The 22,180-nt window shown below is 34.8% G+C and overlaps 1 protein-coding gene and 1 long non-coding RNA gene across 3 annotated transcripts; one reads left to right on the top strand and one right to left on the bottom strand.

Moving 5' to 3' along the window:
• The first annotated feature begins 1,312 nt into the window (after positions 1–1,312).
• Positions 1,313–4,804, top strand: LOC131548972 (uncharacterized). The gene is made up of 3 exons (XR_009273298.1): positions 1,313–1,386; positions 3,669–3,756; positions 4,666–4,804. It is a non-coding gene; the product is annotated as an uncharacterized LOC131548972 (long non-coding RNA).
• On the bottom strand, positions 2,040–21,086 carry il12rb1 (interleukin 12 receptor subunit beta 1). Of its 2 annotated transcripts, none has more exons than XM_058790616.1 (15): positions 20,818–21,086; positions 19,392–19,515; positions 19,035–19,210; positions 13,088–13,224; positions 12,972–13,005; positions 7,756–7,896; positions 7,580–7,659; positions 7,284–7,500; positions 6,922–7,062; positions 6,726–6,824; positions 5,323–5,466; positions 5,028–5,177; positions 4,799–4,883; positions 3,701–3,770; positions 2,040–3,342 (listed from the first exon to the last, which is right to left on the bottom strand). In XM_058790616.1, exons 1-15 carry the CDS (start codon positions 20,870–20,872, stop codon positions 2,992–2,994), a joined length of 2,004 nt encoding a protein of 667 aa, XP_058646599.1. In that variant the 5' UTR covers positions 20,873–21,086; the 3' UTR covers positions 2,040–2,991. The 2 variants fall into 2 exon arrangements, with proteins under 2 accessions (XP_058646599.1, XP_058646598.1); XM_058790615.1 differs by having other exon boundaries at positions 19,392–19,518.
• Between the last annotated feature and the right edge of the window lie 1,094 nt (positions 21,087–22,180).

Consider the following 22,180-nt stretch of genomic DNA (forward strand, 5'->3'; position numbering starts at 1 on the left):
TCTATCTATCTATCTATCTATCTATCTATCTATCTATCTATCTATCTATCTATCTATCTATCTATCTATCTATCTATCTATCTGTCTGTCTGTCTGTCTGTCTGTCTGTCTGTCTGTCTGTCTGTCTCTATCTATCTATCTATCTATCTATCTATCTATCTATCTATCTATCTATCTATCTATCTATCTATCTATCTATCTATCTATCTATCTATCTATCTGTCTGTCTGTCTGTCTGTCTGTCTGTCTGTCTGTCTGTCTGTCTCTATCTATCTATCTATCTATCTATCTATCTATCTATCTATCTATCTATCTATTCATCTATCTATCTATCTATCTATCTATCTATCTATCTATCTATCTATCTTCTATCTATCTATCTGTCTGTCTCTGTCTGTCTGTCTGTCTGTCTGTCTGTCTGTCTGTCTATCTATCTATCTATCTATCTATCTATCTATCTATCTATCTATCTATCTATCTATCTATCTATCTATCTATCTGTCTATCTATCTGTCTGTCTGTCTGTCTGTCTGTCTGTCTGTCTGTCTGTCTGTCTGTCTATCTATCTATCTATCTATCTATCATCTATCTATCTATCTATCTATCTATCTATCTATCTATCTATCTATCTATCTATCTATCTATCTATCTATCTATCTATCTATCTATCTATCTATCTGTCTGTCTCTATATCTATCTATCTATCTTCTATCTATCTATCTATCTATCTATCTATCTATCTATCTATCTATCTATCTATCTATCTATCTATCTATCTATCTTCTATCTATCTATCTATCTATCTATCTATTTCAATTCAATTCAATATTGCTTTAATGGCATGACTGTAAAAAATGCAATATTGCCAAAGCTTGAAATATATGTGGAGAAATATAATAACAATGAGATCAAAATAATAGAATAAAAACATTATAACAATATAAACTTAAATAAACAGTGTAACAAATAAGAATGAGAATATCTATGTCTGTCTGTCTATCTATCTATCTATCTATCTATTCATCAAACTGTGAGGAAAATGTGTTATTATATTTTTACTTGAAGTGTAACATTGGCTAATATAGCAAAGTCATAATTTAGTAAATGTCATTTTGGATTTACAGTGGTAGCTAATATCAAGTTAACTATTAAAATGTACATCATTACCATGGTAACTCTTTAAGGGATGTCACTCTGCTACTAATGTGAAAGATTCATCTTATGCTATATTGATCCATTTGTTGTCATATTCTGGGGGTTCTTTTTTCAGTTTTATCCCACACTAGTGCTTTTTCTTTTTTAATCCTTATAGATTCTGAGGAGGAGGAGTTCTTCATCTGTGATTAATTCCCATATCCTGAGCATTGCACAGAATCATGAACAAAGGTGCTTTTGTGAAGACAGAGGGCAGCAGCGCTTTGCTTTGAGACAGAGAATATCCAGCTACAGCAGGATGCTGTTCTAACTAAACACATTCCATATCCTGTCACCAAAGCAATCTCTCTCTCAAATAATTAATACAGATCATACAAAAAAATGTAAAATGTAATTTTCACTTTTTGTTACCCTGTTTTGAACACTCTCAGAAAAAAATAGATACAGAAGAACATTCTTTCAAAAGTTACATCTTTGTACCTTATTTACCCCTAAGGAGTGCTTATTAGTACTTAGTAGTACTTTTTGAAAGGGTACCGCCTCATTGACAACTTTTTAGTTCAAGTATATTCAAGCATAGTTGAATAAGTGTTAAGTGATAAAAACTGATAGCAGACTAAAATGTCAGTAATCTTTAATATATATATATATATAATTAAATAAAGGTACCAAAATTAGTTGTTAGTACTTAAAAAAAAATAATAATAATAAAAATAAAAATTACTTTAAAAAAGAACGAAAAGAAGAGGGAAGAAAACAAAGTTGATTCATATTCAAATTCTTGCACCTCGGATGTAGATTCCATACAGATTTATAATGTTTTTACAGTAGAAACATAAATGGTTAATATAGTAAAACCCAAGACTCTTGGTTTGTGATGTCTGTTTATTTAAATGATATAAAAACCCCAGTGTCTTTTCTGAGAGATTGAATTGCTCTCCCTAGTGGACAAAACTGTAAATGTATAAATATATACTCAGCTGTGTATGATTTCTATGCTATAACTTTTATACTACAAATGATAATTATATACATTGATAATAATAATAATAATATAATAACAACAATGATATAATAATACCATTTCTCATTATTACTGATGTTTAAAAAAAGTTGTGCTGCTTAATATTTTTGTGGAAAGCGTTATTGTTTCTGAGGAGAATTTCTCTTACATTATTTGATGAAAAGAAAGTTCAAAAGAACATCATTTATTTGAAATACTAATCTTTTGTAACAACATAAAAGTCTTTACTGTCACTTTTGATCAATTTTACACATCCTTGCTGTTTGAAAAAATCTAACTAACCCTAAATCAGGGCTATTCAATAAACTTCATTTGAGGGCCGGATTATCTTTTTCTGGGGGGCCTATAAAATTGGAAATTAAATTTAAATGCATATTCAGCAGTAAAATTAACTAACATTACCAACAGTAACATCTATAAAAGGTTAACATTAGTGCTGTCTGCCATTCAATTCTACTCTAAACTTTTAGCTGTGATGTACCTGTATGTGAAGAGCACAATAACGGTAACTTTATTACTAAGAACACCAATAAGCAGTATGCTTCATACATAGACATAATGAGAATCCAGAATGTGACATCAGTGACCACAACAAAGCTTAAGAGTGAGGATGCGTTCGCAACCTCAGTGACTGCTGAGAATCGCACACTGTTCTCAGAACTGGGTTATTTCCAGTATTATGTCTCAGGTGCACTTTAAAGAAAAGCTAAAGATGCTATAACTGACTGCATCTGGCTGTACAGAAGACACATGCAGCAGATAGATGAGGTTTGTTTAGGGTTGTTTATTTGTCCCTACACAGTCAGGTTCTGTTATAGTGACGTTTTGTCACACTCCAGGACTCGTGTTTCAAAGAACAGGCCATTTCTGTAAGTGGACTCTGTGTCATTGTCCCTTGAAGTGCTGTCTGTCATGTGGAAAGGCTCTGGCAGCTGTAGCGTCTGTCCTCTGTAGCTAGGATTCGGATAGAAACAGGATTTCACTGAGCTCAAGTCGGTAACTCCACCCTCTCCGTCTTCCTCGTCTTCCTCTTCAAAGATGACAAGCCCAAAGTCTTGCAGTAAAGTGCTCTGCTCAGGGGTCATGTTCTCCCTGCATTTGTTGAGATCTTGACGCAGCAAGAGAACGAATTCATGCACCTCCTCTATCGTCGGGCTCTGGTCCTGCGTCACAAACATTTTCTCATTTGGAATAACTTGCACTGATGACTCATGCACAAAAGGATTGATTTAATTACAAAATATACTCTCCATTTATTTTGCATCAAACTTATTAGTAGGTCAAGTCTATAATTTATGTAAATAAGCTGAATTCTGTGAGATGATTGTGCAATGCAGCTTTCTTTTACTATTTTTCTCTATTGGATATCTGCTTTTAAGGTGTTGTGGTTGGATTTGTTTCTGCTAACAGTGAAGGGAGATTTCAGAATTTGGGTCATTATAATGTGGTTTTTAAAAAATATTGAGGCTGTTTTGTTGGAAATGCATAGGTTTCGATTCTTCAGCAGTTCGTGTTGCTAACCTGCTCTTCCGGACACCTGAATTCTGCTGCATCAATCACAGGACTGGGCACCTCAGGTAACAGCTTCAATCTGGAAAGCAAAGAGACAGTTAAAGTTAAATTTTTTAAGAATGAAATAAAAATGATAAGAACAGTCACAGTATTACAAGAAAATTCTAAATTACAAAATATTTTAAGAATCAAGTCAAAATTATTAGAATAAAGCCATAGTATTATAAGAATAAAGATGTAATATTTTGAAAATCAGTCAAAATTAAGACTACTATAAAATTAAATTGTGATATTTTTGGAATAAAGTAAAATTAGAAAAACAAAGTGGTAGTATTACAATAACAAAGTTGCATTATTTTAAGAACAGTCTAGATTACGACCAATACAAGAATAAAGTTATAAAAGTAATGTTTTGAAAAAATAAAACATTAAGACCAATAAAATAATAAAGTCGTAAAGTCAAAATAATGAGAAAAGAGTTTTAATATTTTAAGAATAAAGTCAAAATTACAAGAATAAAGCTGTATTTTTAGAACAATGTCAAAATTATAAAAAATAAAGTCAAAATTATGACCGATATAAGATTAAAGTTGTAATATTTGGAAAATAGTTAAAATTACAGCATATACAAAATTGGAGTTGCAATAACTTATGATTAAAGTCAAAATTATGAGAAAGTTATGACCAAAAAAAAAAAGAGTCAAACTGATGATAGAAATTTGCAGCAATACAAGATTCAAGAATAAATTCGAATTTACTAGAATAAAGTCAAAATGACTACCAATGCGAGATTTAAGCTGTAACATTTTAAGAAAGTCAAAATTACAAGAACAAAGTTCTATTTATTATATACAGTATTCATAGTAATATTTTGAGAATAATGTCAAAATGATTAGATTGAAAGTCACAGCAATACAATAATATAGTCAGAATAAATCCAGATTATTTTTTAAGTTTTTAAAATTTTTTTACAGCGCATGTGTTCCCTGGCAGTCGATCCCATGACCTTGGTGTTGCTCTATGCTCTGCAGTCTGCAAGCTGCAGGTTATGTACAATATAACATATCTTGGCCTTCAATCAGCTGTTCTGGGTTATGGCAATCTCACCTCCTGGCAGCTACGGAGCAGATTATAGTGCACAAGAGGGCAACCACGCAGACGATCAAGATGGTTTGGTCCTGCCACGATAAGCCTGAATGAAATGGCAGAACACATTTGCTGTTGGCAGGTACATTCTCACACCTCATTGTGTTTCTTTGACAAAAGCAAACAGTTCAAATAAACCTTTCAATTCTGCATAATCATTTCTCATTTGGCAGTGACTGTGTTTCAGTACCCATTTCTTTGGAGTATGTTTCAAAGTTCACCGTTGAGTTCGGCCCATTACCAGCTTCTGTCCTTCCGGATATAGATACGGTGTAAGAGGCCCCTGGGTGGAGGTCCTTGATCAGGAAGCTGGTTTTATTTGCTGGGACTGTATGGAACTCTGAAGCAAGAGGAACAGAAAGCAAAACATTGATATGTTTGTAATGGGTTCAACTGTTTGTCATACAAGTAAAAAACTTGTATCTACGGCTGTGACTTCCACATAGCAAATAAATGATTAGTAATACTATAAACTTTCAGCTTACTTGTGTTTCCCTGTCCAGATATCCAAATGACATAATGCTGTAGAAATCCTCGCTGCTCCGCCACAGGAATGGAAAGCCAGCTTACCACAGCTGATTCATGTGTCACATCAGAAATATTCACATTGGCTGGACCATTTTTAGGTGCTAAAACAAATGCAAATGTTCCATTGTGAAAATTAGAGATCATCATGGACTCTATCTATACTGAGGTCTTCATTTTTCAATAACCTACTCTAAATAGTCTAAACAAGGGATGCACCTCATGGGACCATATCAGTTAATTGATCAATATCAGACAATATTTGATATTTAATAATGAAATTTTCATTATTTTGACATTTATTCGTCACGAAACACCCATTAAAAGTTCATCTTTTAACCTGTGGCGCTCTTTTATTATTGCCTTTCACATATTTTATTAATCATCCTAAATTCAAAAGCTTAAACACTCAAAATTAAAAAATCGGACATTGCATTACCATGGAAATGGTACTTTAAAACCTTTTAGTGGGCTCCTCTCCCTAATGGGTGGTGTCAAGTGTCATATTACGAAATTTACTGCAATATTTTATAATCCAAACTTTTTCTAATCTTTCCCACATATCTGAGTCTCAAGCTTCCATATCTGGTGGTTATTTTGTGATAAAGGAATCTGTGACAGGAAAAATGCATGAAAATTTAGTTTGGGTACTCGGTGGCTATTTTTGGTATAGCGCATTAAACAAATTAGACGAATTGTTGAATAAAGTTGTTATTTTTGTTTTCTTTGTGTACAAAAAGTATTCTGGTAGCTTCTTAACGTTACAGTTGAACCACTGATGGCAGATGGACTATTTTGACGATGTCTTTCATACTTTTCTGGGTCTTGACAGTGTTATTTACTTGGAAGTCACAAGCCTCCCGGTTTTCATCCAAAATATCTTAAATTGTGTTCCAAAGACGAACGAAGCTTTTACGTGTTTGGAACGACATGTGGGTAAGTGATTAATGAGAAAGTTTTCATTTTGGGGTGGAGTAACTCTTTAACAAAATCGCACAGGAACCATAATTTTTGTGATATCAACTTCAAATTTGGAACATAACGTAGTTAGACTTATGGCTTTGATTTTATTTTAGGAGACTAATATTAGGTCCAAAGCATTCATGAATTACAACCACTTAAGTTCGGATAGTGCATCTTCATATCTATGTTCAAATATAATTTTATAAAATCTCAAAATATCAATTTTTCATACTGTACATGATTTACTTGAAGCATTTTCTGCTTCATTTTAGATTTTATTTTTACATTTTTAAGCAAAACAGTATTTTAATATCAGCCTTTTTTTTTTTTACATCGGTCATTTATTGGCCATAACATGAAAATATCCAAATTTACGGGCACATCCTCAATCTGAATTTACCTTTCTGTTCTGAGTAAAAAGGACACATCACGGTAGTTTGATACCGTTTCTTTCTTATGGTGTGAAGAAAGTAATAATGACGTACAAAATGCTCCACCTCTGTAATTAAAACCAGAGACAGGAGTTAGCATTCGCAGCACATGCTAATATGACACATAAATATAATGCTTTAAATTGGACAAATGGATGAATATACCATTTTTAATGTTCTTGAGCAATATTTTGTTTGAGCTGTGTACTGTCCTTGGTCGGGTCTCACCATCTTCCAGCTTGTACCATTCTAAGCAGGCTTTATTATTAGCCATGGTGATATCTGAGGGCATGTCAGAGTCGCAGTCTGAAATGTAAAAATTTCATATGTTTCCACTTTACTGTTTCCTCTCAAGGTTTTTTTTTTCAGTTAAAAAAAAAAAAAACGTAAGTGATATATTTTGAATGAGTAATTTTTAACAAAACTGAAAGTCACCAAAAACCCCACAACTTACACTTACATGTCCTGCCATAAGCGCACACACTCTAACACACATGCTGTACCTGAAAACCCACGCTAACACTTACAGTTCAGATGTTTCACAGCAGGAATGATGATCTGCCGTCGTGGTGAACATCCAACCTTGTTAATGGCAATAATGGAAATTCTGGCCTCTGAATATGTTATTGATGTATTATAGGTTTGATTAGTTGTACTTTTCTTTCTCTTGCTTTTGTCACAAGGCCAAACTGAGAGTCTCAGATTATACCTCACACCCCCTACAGACTCTTCAGCAGATGGGGCCTAAAGAAAACTACATTTTAGCATCACTCATATCAAATTTTAAAACATTTCTGATGTGCTCTGTTCCTTTAACACTTACATCCCAGGAGAGATTAATATCCCTGGTACCATTTTTCGGGTTACTTTCTACCCAGCGTATTACAGGTCGGCGCCTGATATCTGTAGAGAGGTGTTACATCTGTTAACCGATGCTTTTACATATTCTATTGCTTCGCACTGTGAAACTGCAGCATTCGTTGACAGATGAAATCGAACCTGAGGGAACATCCACCATTTGGCTCCAGTCACTCCAGAGAGCATGTAGTGAGTCTTTACATAGACGTGACTTGAGTTTGGCCTGCCGCCTCAGTTGGATCTGGTAGATGGTCTGGTAATGTAGATGTAGCCTGTGGAAATCTACAAGCGCATCTCAATCAGTTTTGTATATTTTGGGAAGGATGGGCACAAAATTTCAACCTCATTAGAAATACGTGACTGCAAAACCTGTTGTTCTGGTTACATTGTCCTGCACTTGTCAGATGTGTGTTTATTAACCAGCACAGTGTCATGAAAAAACATGCCAAAAACATGTGCACAAAATGGTTGCAATTATGATTGATACTACGTTGCTTGCAATCGGGCTTCACTATGATGATTATGCTTCATATATTCCCTCGGTTTATTAAGCATAATCATCTGTGATATTTGCCAGCAGGTTATTTATCCTGTCTTGCATTGGTAACAGTCTTTTATGGTCAAGGTTGCCAGATTTCAAGAGTTTAAATCAACCAATCAGGCTTATTTTACTTTACCTACAGGCATTATTTCATCTTCCCAACCTCATGCTTTCTCTGGAAAAAGTAAGCAAAAATAAGCATTTAATCAGTGATCAATTTAATCTAAAATTGCTGTAATCATTTGTGTGAAAAGGAACAAAAGTCTCTAGTGTTCATTTCACCTGGAAACTGCCTATGTGTAGAAATATTTTTGCAGTTTTTTGAAGTCACGTATTTCCAGTGAGCCTAGGTTGCAACCGTTAAATTTTGAGATCGTTTAAAGGGGTCATACATAACCACTATGTTTTTTTATTACAGATTTTGCACCAAAAACTGTAGGTGCTACACAAAATAAGATTTGATAACACGTTCCCACATTTTCCTCTTTAGCTTTAGTTTTATAGGCTGGAATAGTGTACAGTATTGACATATTCTTACTACTAGTATTTAATATGCACACAGTATGCACATTTTGCACAAAAATAATTCCTTTATGGTCTATTTAATTTGCCAAAATATGAAGTATGCAGCAGTGCACACTACACAGAATGTTGTATTCCATGATGCACTCGACTTGACCTTCCCTTTCCAGTGCAATGGATGAATTTGCAGAAACAATTTCTTTTTTGACCTATTATTTAACCAAATAGACAAAAGATAATAATTTAGTTACCAAACTAATATTTAAAAAAAAAAAAAAAAAGTGAGTCCTGGAAATTACAGAATGTTTTCATAGTATTGAATTCTTTTATTTAAAAAGGAATTTTAAAAACATTGTTTTTTTTTTTAATAATGCATTTTGAACAAGTCATTAAAGCCACAATATGTAAGATGTTTTTAATAAAATATCCAAAAACCACTAGAACTGTGTTATATATTTTGCTGACTTGTGTACTTACTTGTGTACTTATTAGCAATTTTAACTCGTGTAACGGACCGTGTCCTTGCGTCACCTGCCAATGATGTCATACATCATTGATTTTCCAGTTTTATTTTGTAGAAAACATATAAACCAGTGGTGTCAAACTCAGTTACTGTAGGGCTGGAGCTCTGCAGAGTTTAGATGCAACCCTAATTAAACAAACCTGATCCAACTAATCAAGTCCTCCTGGCTTATTTGAAAACTACATGCTTTGTGTGTTGGAGCAAGGTTGGAACAAAACTCTGCAGGGCTGCGGCCCTCCAGGAACTGAGTTTGACACCCCTGATGTAAATCATAAAGAACCTGTAATATGTTATGCATTTTATTAGACAGGTGACAAATGCACTGTAATAAAGCAATAAACCCTGTGAAGCCATGGTTTACAGTGAATTTACAGTGGGGAAAAAAATTATTTGATCCCCTGCTGATTTTGTACATTTGCCCACTGACGAAGAAATTATCAGTCTATAATTTTAAAGGGGTCCTATTATGCTTTTTCACTTTTTGAATTTTAGTTAGTGTGTAGTGTGTGTGTTTGGGCATAAAAAAGATCTACAAAGTTACAAATCTCAAAGTCCACTCCAAAGGGAGTTATTTAAAAAAAAAAGTTGTTTTCCTTTATTTGTGATATCACAAAAATAATGGTTGGCGGGTGGGGCTTGGTTGAGCACTGCACGTTTCAAAATCAAAACCCGGTGCGGGTGTTTTTATATCACTGTATTTCTGATGGAAACCGACTGTTTTCAGAAAATTCGGGATGTCATTTTCATTTCATCTTGCGTGTAATGTCTGATAAATCAGCAAATAGTGTAAGTCTGTGGGACTATGGTATAAATAAATTCAACTGTATAATAGTTTTACTGCAATAAGCACAGAATCAACTTTGCACTGCTGTGCACGATTGCGTCAAAGATCAGATAAATAAACACGTGCATGTTGAAAAGTGAATGTTTTGGAAAGTGCTAAGCCACATTTTTGTGCCATCTAGTGGTTTAGATGAAAATAATATCAAAGGCGCCTTTAGCCCCGTTGAACCCTGCTGTTAGGGCCAGGGCACTGAAAATGGGTCGTGGATGGGTATTCCAGCATGACAATGACCCAAAACACAAGGCAACAAAGGAGTGGCTCAAGAAGAAGCACATAAAGTTCCTGGAGTGGCCGCCAGTCTCCAGACCTTAATCCCATAGAAAATCTGTGGAGGGAGCTGAAGGTTTGAGTTGCCAAACGTCAGCCTTGAAACATTAATGACTTGGAGAGGATCTGCAAAGAGGAGTTGGACAAAATCCCTCCTGAGATGTGTGCAAACCTGGTGGCCAACTAGTACAAGAGTTTTTAGTAAAACTTTTTTTTAAATGTGTTTTTCTGGATTTTTTTTAGTTATTCTGTCTCTCACTGTTAAAATAAACCTACCATTAAAATTATAGGCTGATCATTTCTTTGTCAGTGGGCAAACATACAAAATCAGCAGGGGATAAAATAAATTTTTTCCCCACTGTATAACAGCTAAGGGGCGTTGATAGGCACGACGCGAAGCGGAGCTAACACCCCTAACTGTTATAAATTCACTGTAAACCATGGCTTCACGGGGCTTGTTGCTTTTATAAAACGGTTATTCCATATACGTAGTCATGGCCAAAAATATCGGCACCCTTGGTAAATATGATCAAAGAAGGCTGTGAAAATTAATCTACATTGTTAATCCTTTTGATCTTTTATTTAAAAATTCACAAAAATCTAACCTTTCATTGGATAATAAGAATTTAAAATGGGGGAAAATATTATGAAATAAATGTTTTTCTCTAATACACATTGGCCACAATTAACGGCACCCTTTTATTCAATACATTTTGAAACCTCCATTTGCCAGTTTAACAGCTCTAAATGTTCTCCTATAATGCCTGATGAGGTTAGAGAACACCTGACAAGAGATCAGAGACCATTCCTTCATCCAGAATCACTCCAGACCCTTTAGATTCCCAGCTCCATGTTGGTGCTTCTTCTCTTCAGTTCACTCATTTTCTACAGGGTTCAGGTCAGAGGACTGTGATGACCAGCAGAAGCTTGGTTTTGTGCTCATTTTTGTGTTTGGATTATTGTACGGTTGGAAGATCCAAACATGGCCCATTATAAGATTTCTAACAGAGTCAGTCACTTACAGATTTTTTATTTGTTGGTATTTGATAGAATCCATGATGCCATGTGTCTAAACAAGATGTCCAGGACCTCCAGCAGAAATATGGGCCCACAACATCAAAAATACAGCAGTATATTTCATTGTACACATGGGGTACTTTTTATCCCTGTGTTCACCAAACCCATCTTGAGTGTTTGCTGCTAAAAAGCTCATTTTTTAGTTTCATCTGATCATAGAAGCCAGTCCCATTTGAAGTTCCAGTCGTGTCTGATAACTGAATATGCTGGAGTTTGTTTTTGGATGAGCGAGGAGAATTTTTCTTGAAAGCCTCCCAAACAACATGTGATGATGTAGGTGCTGTTTGACAATTTTTTAAGGCTTTCTGACCCCGAGACTCAACTATTTTCTGCAATTCTCCAGCTGTGGTCCTTGGAGAGTCTTTAGCCACTCAAACTCTCCTTCTCACCGTGCATTAGGACGATATAGACACACGTCCTCTTCCAGACAGTTTTGTAATATTTTAAGTTGATTGGAAATTATTAATTATTGCCCTGATGGTGGAAATGGGAATTTTCACTGCTCTAGTTCTTTTCTTAAAGTCACTTCATTAATTTGTGAAGCTCAATTATCTTTTGCTGCACATCAGAAATATATTATTTGTTTTTTTTCATTGTGATGGATGATTAAGAGAATTTGGGCTTTGTTTTCCCTCCTATTTATATTTCTGTGAAACAGGGAGCCGTGGCTGGATAATTTCATGTTCATAATCACCCTGGAGTGCTCAAAATTGTGAATATGAATGGAATATACTTCAGAGATATTTTACTCATAAGAATTTCTAGGGCTGCCAATAATTGTGTCCAACGTGTATTTGAGAATTTTTTTGTTTCATAATGATATTTCCCCCCATTTAAAATTCTTATTATCCAATGAAAGGTTAGATTTTTGTGAAATTTTAAATAAAAGATCAAAAGGATTAGCAATGCAGATAAATTTTCACAGCCTTCTTTGATCATATTTACCAAGGGTGCCGATATTTTTGGCCATGACTGTAGTAAGGTGTCACAAAATAAACAGAGCAAATAAAGTTTAATGATATTAATTTAAAAATTATTCTTCCGCCAAACAATGTAGTTCCTCAGAAACAAAGTGGTTGCTGAGCAACAAACAAAGGTGTATAAGGTGTATGTTTGTAGAGTAATTTACAACAGCTTCGAACATAGCTCAACCAATCAGAATCAAGGACCAGAACTATCCGTTTTATAATAAAAGCTCCGCTGCTTTCAAGCCGTGTATCACGCTTGTTCTTCATTACCAATCACTCCAGCAGCATCGTTTCACTTCCACGGCTTTCAGTCCTGCCCTGCTTCATACCACAGTCACCTTGATAAGTCTTTTATACATTAGCTCATCCATGGACATGATTGCATCGGCAGTGGGGATGAAGACAACAACTCCGATGATTCCACACGGCGTCATCAATCTACGCCTTCATTTCTCTGTTTGTTTTGAATATGCGCCCTCTAGCAGCGAAAACTTACATATTGTGCCTTTAACTCTTTTTTTTTTATAAACACAAGGACAAATCACTGTTCAGACCATTCAGACTACCTTATTACTGCACATGTATAATTTGTATTAAAAGAATAAGGACTCTAACCTTTGATAGTGCCGTCCTTAGTTTCAAATGTTGTCTGCAATTGGAGAACATAATATTAGCAAAATAACAGATTCATTTCAGGATTTTAAAATATCAGATTTTCTGAAACGTCTTACATTCTGCCATTCAGAGTCCCTTTGTCTCCATCTGATCTCATAAATAGCACCTTTGTTATCCTCTGGTTTGTCCAGTGTGAGATTCAGAATTCTAGCTGACCTTTTCATGCTGATAATCTGAGGTACACTGTATTTGACTGTTGACAACATAAGTATACGTTAGCAAAATGTTATGCTGATATATATATATATATATATATATATATATATATATATATACACACAACCCGAATTCCGGAAATGTTGGGACGTTTTTAAATTTGAATAAAATGAAAACTAAAATAATTTCAAATCACATGAGCCAATATTTTATTCACAATAGAACATAGATAACATAACAAATGTTTAAACTGAGAAATTTTACAATTTTATGCACAAAATGAGCTCATTTCAAATTTGATGCCTGCTACAGGTCTCAAAATAGTTTGGGACGGGGGCATGTTTACCACGGTGTTTATGAGTTTATGAGTTTCTGGAGTTTTGGTGTTGGAATTTGGTCCCATTTTTGCCTGATATAGGTTTCCAGCTGCTGAAGAGTTCGTGGTCATCTTTGACATATTTTTCATTTATTGATGCACCAAATGTTCTCTATAGGTAAAAGATCTGGACTGCAGGCAGGCCAATTCAGCACCCGGACTCTTCTACTACGAAGTCATGCTGTTGCAATAGCTGCACTATGTGGTTTTGCATTGTCCTGCTGAAATACACGTCGTATGGAGGGGAGCATATGTTGTTTTAAAACCTTTATATACCTTTTAGCATTCATAGTGCCCTCCAAAACATGCAAGCTGCTCATACCGTATGCACTTATGCACCCCCATACCATCAGAGATGCTGGCTTTTGAACTGAATGCTGATAACACACTGGAAGGTCTCCCTCCTCTTTAGCCCAGACACGGCGTCCGTGATTTCCAACAAGAATGTCAAATTTGGACTCGTCTGACCATAGAACACTTTTCCACTTTGAAACAATCCATTTTAAATGAGCCTTGGCCCATAGGACACGACGGCGTTTCTGGACCATGTTCACATATGGCTTCCTTTTTGCATGATAGAGCTTTAGTTGGCATCTGCAGATGGCATGGCGGATTGTGTTTACTGACAGTGGTTTCTGAAAGTATTCCATGTGATTTTAAACTCTTTTAGTTTTCATTATATTCAAATTTAAAAAACGTCCCAACATTTCCGGAATTCGGGTTGTATATATATATATATATATATATATGTATATATTTATATATATGTATTATACAGTATCTCACAGAAGTGAGTACACCCCTCACATTTTTGTAAATATTTTATTATATCTTTTCATGCGCCAACACTGAAGAAATGACACTTTGCTACAATGTAAAGTAGTGAGTGTACAGCTTGTATAACAGTGCAAATTTGCTGTCCCCTCAAAATAACTCAACACACAGCCATTAATGTCTAAACCGCTGGCCACAAAAGTGAGTACACCCCTAAGTGAAAATGTCCAAATTGGGCCCAATTAGCCATTTTCTCTCCCCGGTGTCATGTGACTCGTTAGTGTTACAAGGTCTCAGGTGTGAATGGGGAGCAGGTGTGTTAAATTTGGTGTTATCGCTCTCACTCTCTCATACTGGTCACTGGAAGTTCAACATGGCACCTCATGGCAAAGAACTCTGACGATCTGAAAAAAAGAATTGTTGCTCTACATAAAGATGGTGTAGGCTATAAGAAGATTGCCAAGAACCTGAAACTGAGCTGCAGCACGGTGAACAAGACCATACAGCGGTTTAACAGGACAGGTTCCACTCAGAACAGGCCTCGCCATGGTCGACCAAAGAAGTTGAGTGCATGTGCTCAGCGTCATATCCAGAGGTTGTGTTTGGGAAATAGATGTATGAGTGCTGCCAGCATTGCTGCAGAGGTTGAAGAGGTGGGGGGTCAGCCTGTCAGTGCTCAGACCATACGCCGCACACTGCATCAAATTGGTTTGCATGGCTGTCGTCCCAGAAGGAAGCCTCTTCTAAAGATGATGCACAAGAAAGCCCACAAACAGTTTGCTGAAGACAAGCAGACTAAGGACATGGATTACTGGAACCATTTCCTGTTGTCTGATGAGACCAAGATAAACTTATTTGGTTCAGATGGTGTCAAGCGTGTGTGGCAGCAACCAGGTGAGGAGTTCAAAGACAAGTGTGTCTTGCCTACAGTCAAGCTGTGGGAGTGTCATGGTCTGGGGCTGCATGAGCGCTGCAGGCACTGGGGAGCTACAGTTCATTGAGGGAACCATGAATGCCAACATGTACTGTGACATACTGAAGCAGAGCATGGGCTGCAGGGCAGTATTCCAACATGATAACGACCCCAAACACACCTCCAAGACGACCACTGCCTTGCTAAAGAAGCTGAGGGTAAAGGTGATGGACTGGCCAAGCATGTCTCCAGACCTAAACCCTATTGAGCATCTGTGGGTCATCCTCAAATGGAAGGTGGAGGAGCGCAAGGTCTCTAACATCCACCAGCTTCGTGATGTCGTCATGTAGGAGTGGAAGAGGACTCCAGTGGCAACCTGTGAAGCTCTGGTGAACTCCATGCCCAAGAGGGTTAAGGCAGTGCTGGAAAATAACGGTTGCCACACAAAATATTAACACTTAACAATTTGGACATTTTCACTTAGGGGTGTACTCACTTTTGTGGCCAGCGGTTTAGACATTAATGGCTGTGTGTTGAGTTATTTTGAGGGGACAGCAAATTTACACTGTTACACAAGCTTTACATTGTAGAAAAGTGTCATTTCTTCAGTGTTTTCACATGAAAAGATATAATAAAATATTTACAAAAATGTGAGGGGTGTACTCACTTTTGTGAGATACTGTATATATATATATATATATATATAGCATATTTAATTCTATAATTATTACATATACAATATATTTATGTTTACATACACCATGGGGTGGGCGATATGACGATTTTATCATGATTCTTTGTCATGTTGGTTTTACTATTTTGTCTGAGCAGTGCAGCCTAAATAATTTCCCTGTTATGAAGACAAAGCCTTTCAAGGTAACAAAATATAAAAAAGAATGGTGGATATTTAGGCCAAAGTAGACGAAGATAAAAATCTTCATTATTTCATTATTTTATCTTTTTTATTAAAAATAAGAACAAAGATACACATTAAAAACATACATAATATACAAATAAAACAAACAGTGCTTTATTTTCAGGTTCAATAGGCATATTTAGGAGCATTCAAGAAATTGAATGAACAAATATTAAAATAAAACACTATATAGATTGATTCCTATTAAAGCAGCTGTATTTATTTCTGTCAAGAGTAGTGAGTTTTTAACATTAAAGAATAAAAATTCTGTCATCTGTCTGTCAATTCTGTCATAGTGTTTTATATTTATACCATCATTTACTCACTCAAAATTAGTTTTAAACCTGAATGAGTTTCTTCTGCTGAACATAAATGCTATTTTGAAGAATGTGGAAAACCAAACAGTTGCTGGTCCCTAGTGACTTCCATAATATTTTTTTTCCTTCTATCAAATTCAATGTGGACCAGCAACTGTTTGGTTACCCACATTCTTCAAAATATCTTCTTTTGTGTTCAGCACAAGAAAGAAATTAATACAGGTTTGGGACAACATGTGAGTGAGTAAATAATGACAGAAATGAAATTTTAGGGTGAACTATCCCTTTAATGACAGTCGGCAGCATGTTTAGTTCGGTCTCTTTAAGACCTGCAGGCATCTAATATACAGGCATGCTTCCGTTTGTCTGAACTGTTTACCTTCATTTTAGACATAACCAACTGAGTCTGTACATAAACCTTGTGTGTTTTGACGGTATTCGCGCAAAAGATAACTTAGTTCAGTAATCAGGCACTGTTAGACAGGCTTTTTAGTGGGGGTCGGATTGCGTATCAAAACTGAAACCACAGTCAATTAATCGATAATAATAGGCTGATTAAAAAACACTTTATACAGGCACTTTTTATTTAATGTTATTTTATTGTTTAATTGTATTCAGTGTATTAAACTTTCAATAAAACACTTGCAATGGGTTTGTAAAATGTTTTTGTAAAATGTTTTATGCATGTTTTGGCCTGAGACACTTGGTGTTGGTATACATATTTTACAAAATTCATAAGAAAATTTAAAAAAAGTTTTCTGCAAATTCTTGTTCTGCATCTCCCCAAGTACCACTGTGTAGTGTACAAACATTTTCATGTTGTTTTACTGTATCATCTTTTAATAATTGCATACCAAAGTCATGACAAATGCTATTTACATTGCTGTATAGACATGTTAAAATTCATAAAAATATAAAATAAAATACATTTCTGCAAACTCCACCAGAATCTTGTTCTGCATCTCCCCAAGTACCACTGAGGTGATTTTATATTGTTTTACTGTATCATTTTTTAATAATTGCATAGCAAAGTCAGACAAAAGCTATTTATTACCTCACTGCATCACATATTTTAAAAATTCATTACAATATAAAATCAAATTGTTTTCTGCAAATTCCACCAGATTCTTGTTCTGCATCTCCCCAAGTACCACTGTGGTGATTTTCATGCTACTTTACTGTATAAGTTTTTAATAATTGCATACCAAAATCATGACAAATACTATTTACATTGCTATATAGACATTTAAAAAAATTCATTAAAATATAAAATCTAATTGTTTTCTGAAATTCTTCATCTCCCCAAGTACCACTGTCGTGATTTTCATGTTGCTTCATTTTTAATAATTGTATAGACCTACCAAACTCATGACCAATGCTATTTACTACCTCACTGTAAAGACATATTTTAAAAAGTAATGAAAGGATAAAATCAAATTGTTTTCACCAATATGGAATTATTAAAAAATGATACAGTAAAACAACATGAAAACTCACCACAGTGGTACTTGGGGAGATGCAAAACAAGAATCTGGTGGAGTTTGCAGAAAACAATTTGATTTTATCTTTTTATGAATTTTTTAAATATGTCTAAACAGCAATGTAAATAGCATTTGTCATGATTTTGGTATATGCAATTATTAAAAAAATGATACGGTAAAGCAAAATGAAAATCACCACAGTGGTACTTGAGGAGATGAAGAACAAGAATCTGGTGGAGTTTGCAGAAAACAATTTGATACTATCTTTTCATGAATTTTTAAAATATGTGATACAGTGAGGTAGTGTAAAGTTACGTATGTAAGACGGGGAGTAGAGCAAACAATAGTCTTTCAATAATAATCCACAGACGATTTCCAGGAGCAAGGGGTAGCAAAACACATAAGGCAAACGTAAACTCAACAGCAGACAAAGAATGATGGGAGAACACAGGCTATAAGTAATAAACGTAATCAAGGGGGAAACAGAAACAGGTGAGGATCTAATTAACCAATAGGGGAACAGAAGAAACTAGGTCAATATATGACAGGTAGTAAATAGCATTCGTCATGACTTTGGTATGCAATTATTAAAAAATGATACAGTAAAGTAGCATGAAAATCACCTCAGTGATACAGAAGAGATGCAGAACAAGAATCTGGTGGAGTTTGCACAAAACAATTTGATTTTATGTTTATGAATTTTTAAAGTATGTCTATATATAAATACCATTAAACAAGAAGTGACTATTAAGTGTTTTTTAATCAGCCTATTATTATCGATTAATTGACTGTGATTTCAGTTTGATACACTCTTAAAAAAAAAAAAAGATTTGCAAAGGTTTCCAAACTTCATGGCTATCACTACCACGCAACGCCATGTAGACGCGCAACAAAATTTTCGGCGTAGATGGCATGACTGCAGTAAGAATGTGTGCTGTAGCACGATATCACGGTATTTCTCCAAAAGCAGATCGTGGTGACATTTTTATCGTCCACGATCAAAAATCGTCATATCGCACACCCCTAATACACCATATGTATTTGCCCTCATTAATCTAGTATAAACTTACCCATGCATTCAAGGATGACTGAGATTTTGCTAGAATTACAGGTGAGGTTGCCCACTTGTGTCTGTACCCATATGTCTGTCTTTTTTGACGGGATTCCTAGTTCCTCCAAGTGAACGTTTACCTGTCCTTTTTTGCTGGAGTTCTTACGCATAAGAAAACGTTTTTTTTCAGTGTCCCTGTGAAAGTTAGATTTATGATGACTGACATGCATTACCAAGCCTCAGTATCTGTTAAACCCAAGTTTTTTTTTACACACAGTCAAACGCACAGTCTTTCTTAAGTTTAAACTTTTTTGCAACCATGAAGACAGCATGATTTGTTTGTGTTACTTTCATGACTCGTGTTGGTTGAACTCACCATATATGGAGAGTGTGTGTTTGACTCTTCTCAGGGTTTCTCTCATCCCATTCACAAATGAAGTCTTCTTCTGGTCTAATTGAATTTTTGTAACAGTGTGGACTACTTGTAGACACACATCGTTCTGCTTTAAGAACATTCAAATGAAAAAAACATCTGTAAGTTTGACTGTAACTCATCCTGATCCTACCAAGAAATAGAAATCCAAAAGAGCTTTATTGTCAAGTACAGTATGTTTACACACACAAGGTATTTTTCTTGGTGACAGGAGCTTTCACAAAAAGTATATATAGGCTATATAGATTATGTGTGTATAAAAAAAACAAAAAAATACAATAATGAAAAAGACAATTACATTTAAATATAATACAATGCATTAATACGTTTTTGAAAGAAGTCTCATTACTTACCACGGCTGCATTTATTTGATTAAAAATATAGTAAGATCAGTAATACTGAAATATTATTACACTTTTTATAAAAATGTAATTTATACTTGTAATGCAATGCTGAATTTTCAGCATCATTAGTCTTGATATAAATCATTCTAATATGATTATTATTATTCTTATTAATGTTGAAATGTTTTTGCTGCTTATATTTTTTGAAAACCATGACTCACTAGCGTTCAAGTTTGTGGTAAATTCTTTTTTTTAAAGAATTAAATATTCATCAAGAATGTATAAAATTTATCTGAAGTGACAGCAAAGACATTTTAATATTACAAAATATTTCTACTTTATATAAATGCTGTTCTTTAAAATGAAAAAAAAATATATATATATATATATATATATGTATATGTTTTCACAAAAATTTCAAGCAGTAAAAATTGTTTTCAACACAATATGCATATGCATATTTCAACATAATATGCACCAGATCAACATATCAGAATGATTTCTGAAGGATCATGTGACACAAGACTAGAGAAATGATGCTGAAAATTCAGCGGTTCATCGCAAGAATAAATTACATTTTAAAATAGAAAACCATTAGATTATATTGTAATAATATTTCACAACTTACTGTATTTTTGATCAAATAAATGCAGCCTTGGTGAGCATAACAGACTTCTTTCAAAAACATGAACTTTCCACCAATCGCGTATAACCATTTGAAGTCATCTATTCAGATTTAAGTTAGTATGTGACTTTTTGATGTAATGATAAAAACATCGTCAAAAAAGGCGTAATTTGTTTACATCCTGTGGTTTATAGTTGTTTAATGGTGGTTTAGTCAAATGGCGCTTGTAGGTTCACAGCACTGATAAAATCTACACACCATATCACACAAGAGCACAATCATCTGAAATCTATATCATTACTTCCGTAAAAGTCTAGCAATCTAATCTTGTTATCATCTTCCTCTGCGGTGTAGTATATGTGCCATCAGCCATGACAGAAAAAGTCAATGACATACATACCTTCAGTCAGACTGAAAGAAACAGCAAGCACCAGCACAGCCACTCTCATCCTCATCGCTCCTAGTGTTCAGAAAGCTCCTCGCTCGTGAGACATGACCAACACACGGGCGGTTCAAGGTGACCGTCTTAGCCAGAGTTCACGTTAACGGTCGTTGTGTTTGAAGTCATCTAGACGACAGAAAGCTGAAGGTGTTTAGTCTGTACGTACTAGTCATGTGTGTTTCTGGGGCAGAATGAAGTGCTAACTACTGCAACACCACAAACCACAACACGAGAGCAGCAGGGGAAGCTTGTCTCAGTTCATGAGAAAAAACATGTTTGGTTTCTACACCCCGGAATCTTGTGCCTTCACCTTCAGATGTGAACATGCTGTGATGGAGATGCTAGATGGCTTGTTTATAGATCATAAACCTAATTGTACGAGCCTATTGAGATCGCTTTCCAACCAAATCATCATTAGCCTGACGTGGGCGGCTTTAGTAAAGTGGTGCTTCAGAGTAATCAGGATTTGACCCCTGAAACCGACTCCACTTTTACATCCTCTTTTCATTTGTTAGTGTCTCCCTCTTCTTAAACACACAAACCCTTCAAAATGTGATGAACTCAAAAAGAATGTAAATACTTGTCTAAACTATGTAAATATTTTATACCTGACTCAATAAAGGATGGCAAAAATCCCCTTTCACTCAAACATCACAGGAATAATACCTGTAATGATGTCTCATAATGCATCATCTGTCATTGACAGAACTTTCTATATTTCTAACACCCAAGTATTTATTTGATCTTTTTATTATTTTGTTTTATTATTTTTCAGATTTTTCAGATATTATTGTATTCTATTTTATTTGTGTTTGTTCTCTAAAATCTCATCCAGGGCTATTTATAGTCAAATAAAACACAGACACACACACACACACGCACACACACACACACACACACACACACACATACATATATATATATATATATATATATATATATATATATATATATAAACACAGTTGCCAAAGCAGCATTTCTCATTTTAATTTAGTTTAACTTGATGTACTAAAATAAATAATATTAAAATTGAAATAAGAATTCATAAAAACTGAAACTACTAAAAATGAAAAAAACACACAACAAAATTACTAAAACTTTAAATAAAATTATGATGTAAAATATAAAAATAAAAAATGATAAAAAATATTAATTAAAATTGTAGTAAATAAAAAATTAATAGCTATAGTATTTCAGTGACACTAATTACAGCTCAGTCTGTCTATGTTTCCTAAGAATACTGTACCTCCTGTGTATTTTACCGTGTCGGTAAACCTATGAAGGTTTCTGTCAAATGATCAGGGCGATTTGGTTTCACTTC

The sequence above is a fragment of the Onychostoma macrolepis genome, chromosome 11 (assembly GCF_012432095.1).
Source record: "Onychostoma macrolepis isolate SWU-2019 chromosome 11, ASM1243209v1, whole genome shotgun sequence".
In the NCBI taxonomy this organism is placed as follows: domain Eukaryota; kingdom Metazoa; phylum Chordata; class Actinopteri; order Cypriniformes; family Cyprinidae; genus Onychostoma; species Onychostoma macrolepis.

Excerpts from the sequence above, each read along its gene's own strand:
- il12rb1 (XM_058790615.1), bottom strand. The coding sequence starts at position 20,872 with ATGAGGATGAGAGTGGCTGTGCTGGTGCTTGCTGTTTCTTTCAGTCTG. Across the intron at positions 7,501-7,579 it reads ATATTAATCTCTCCTGGGAT|GCCCCATCTGCTGAAGAGTC; the intron begins GTAAGTGTTAAA and ends AGTTTTCTTTAG. Across the intron at positions 5,178-5,322 it reads ATCTGGACAGGGAAACACAA|AGTTCCATACAGTCCCAGCA; the intron begins GTAAGCTGAAAG and ends CTCTTGCTTCAG.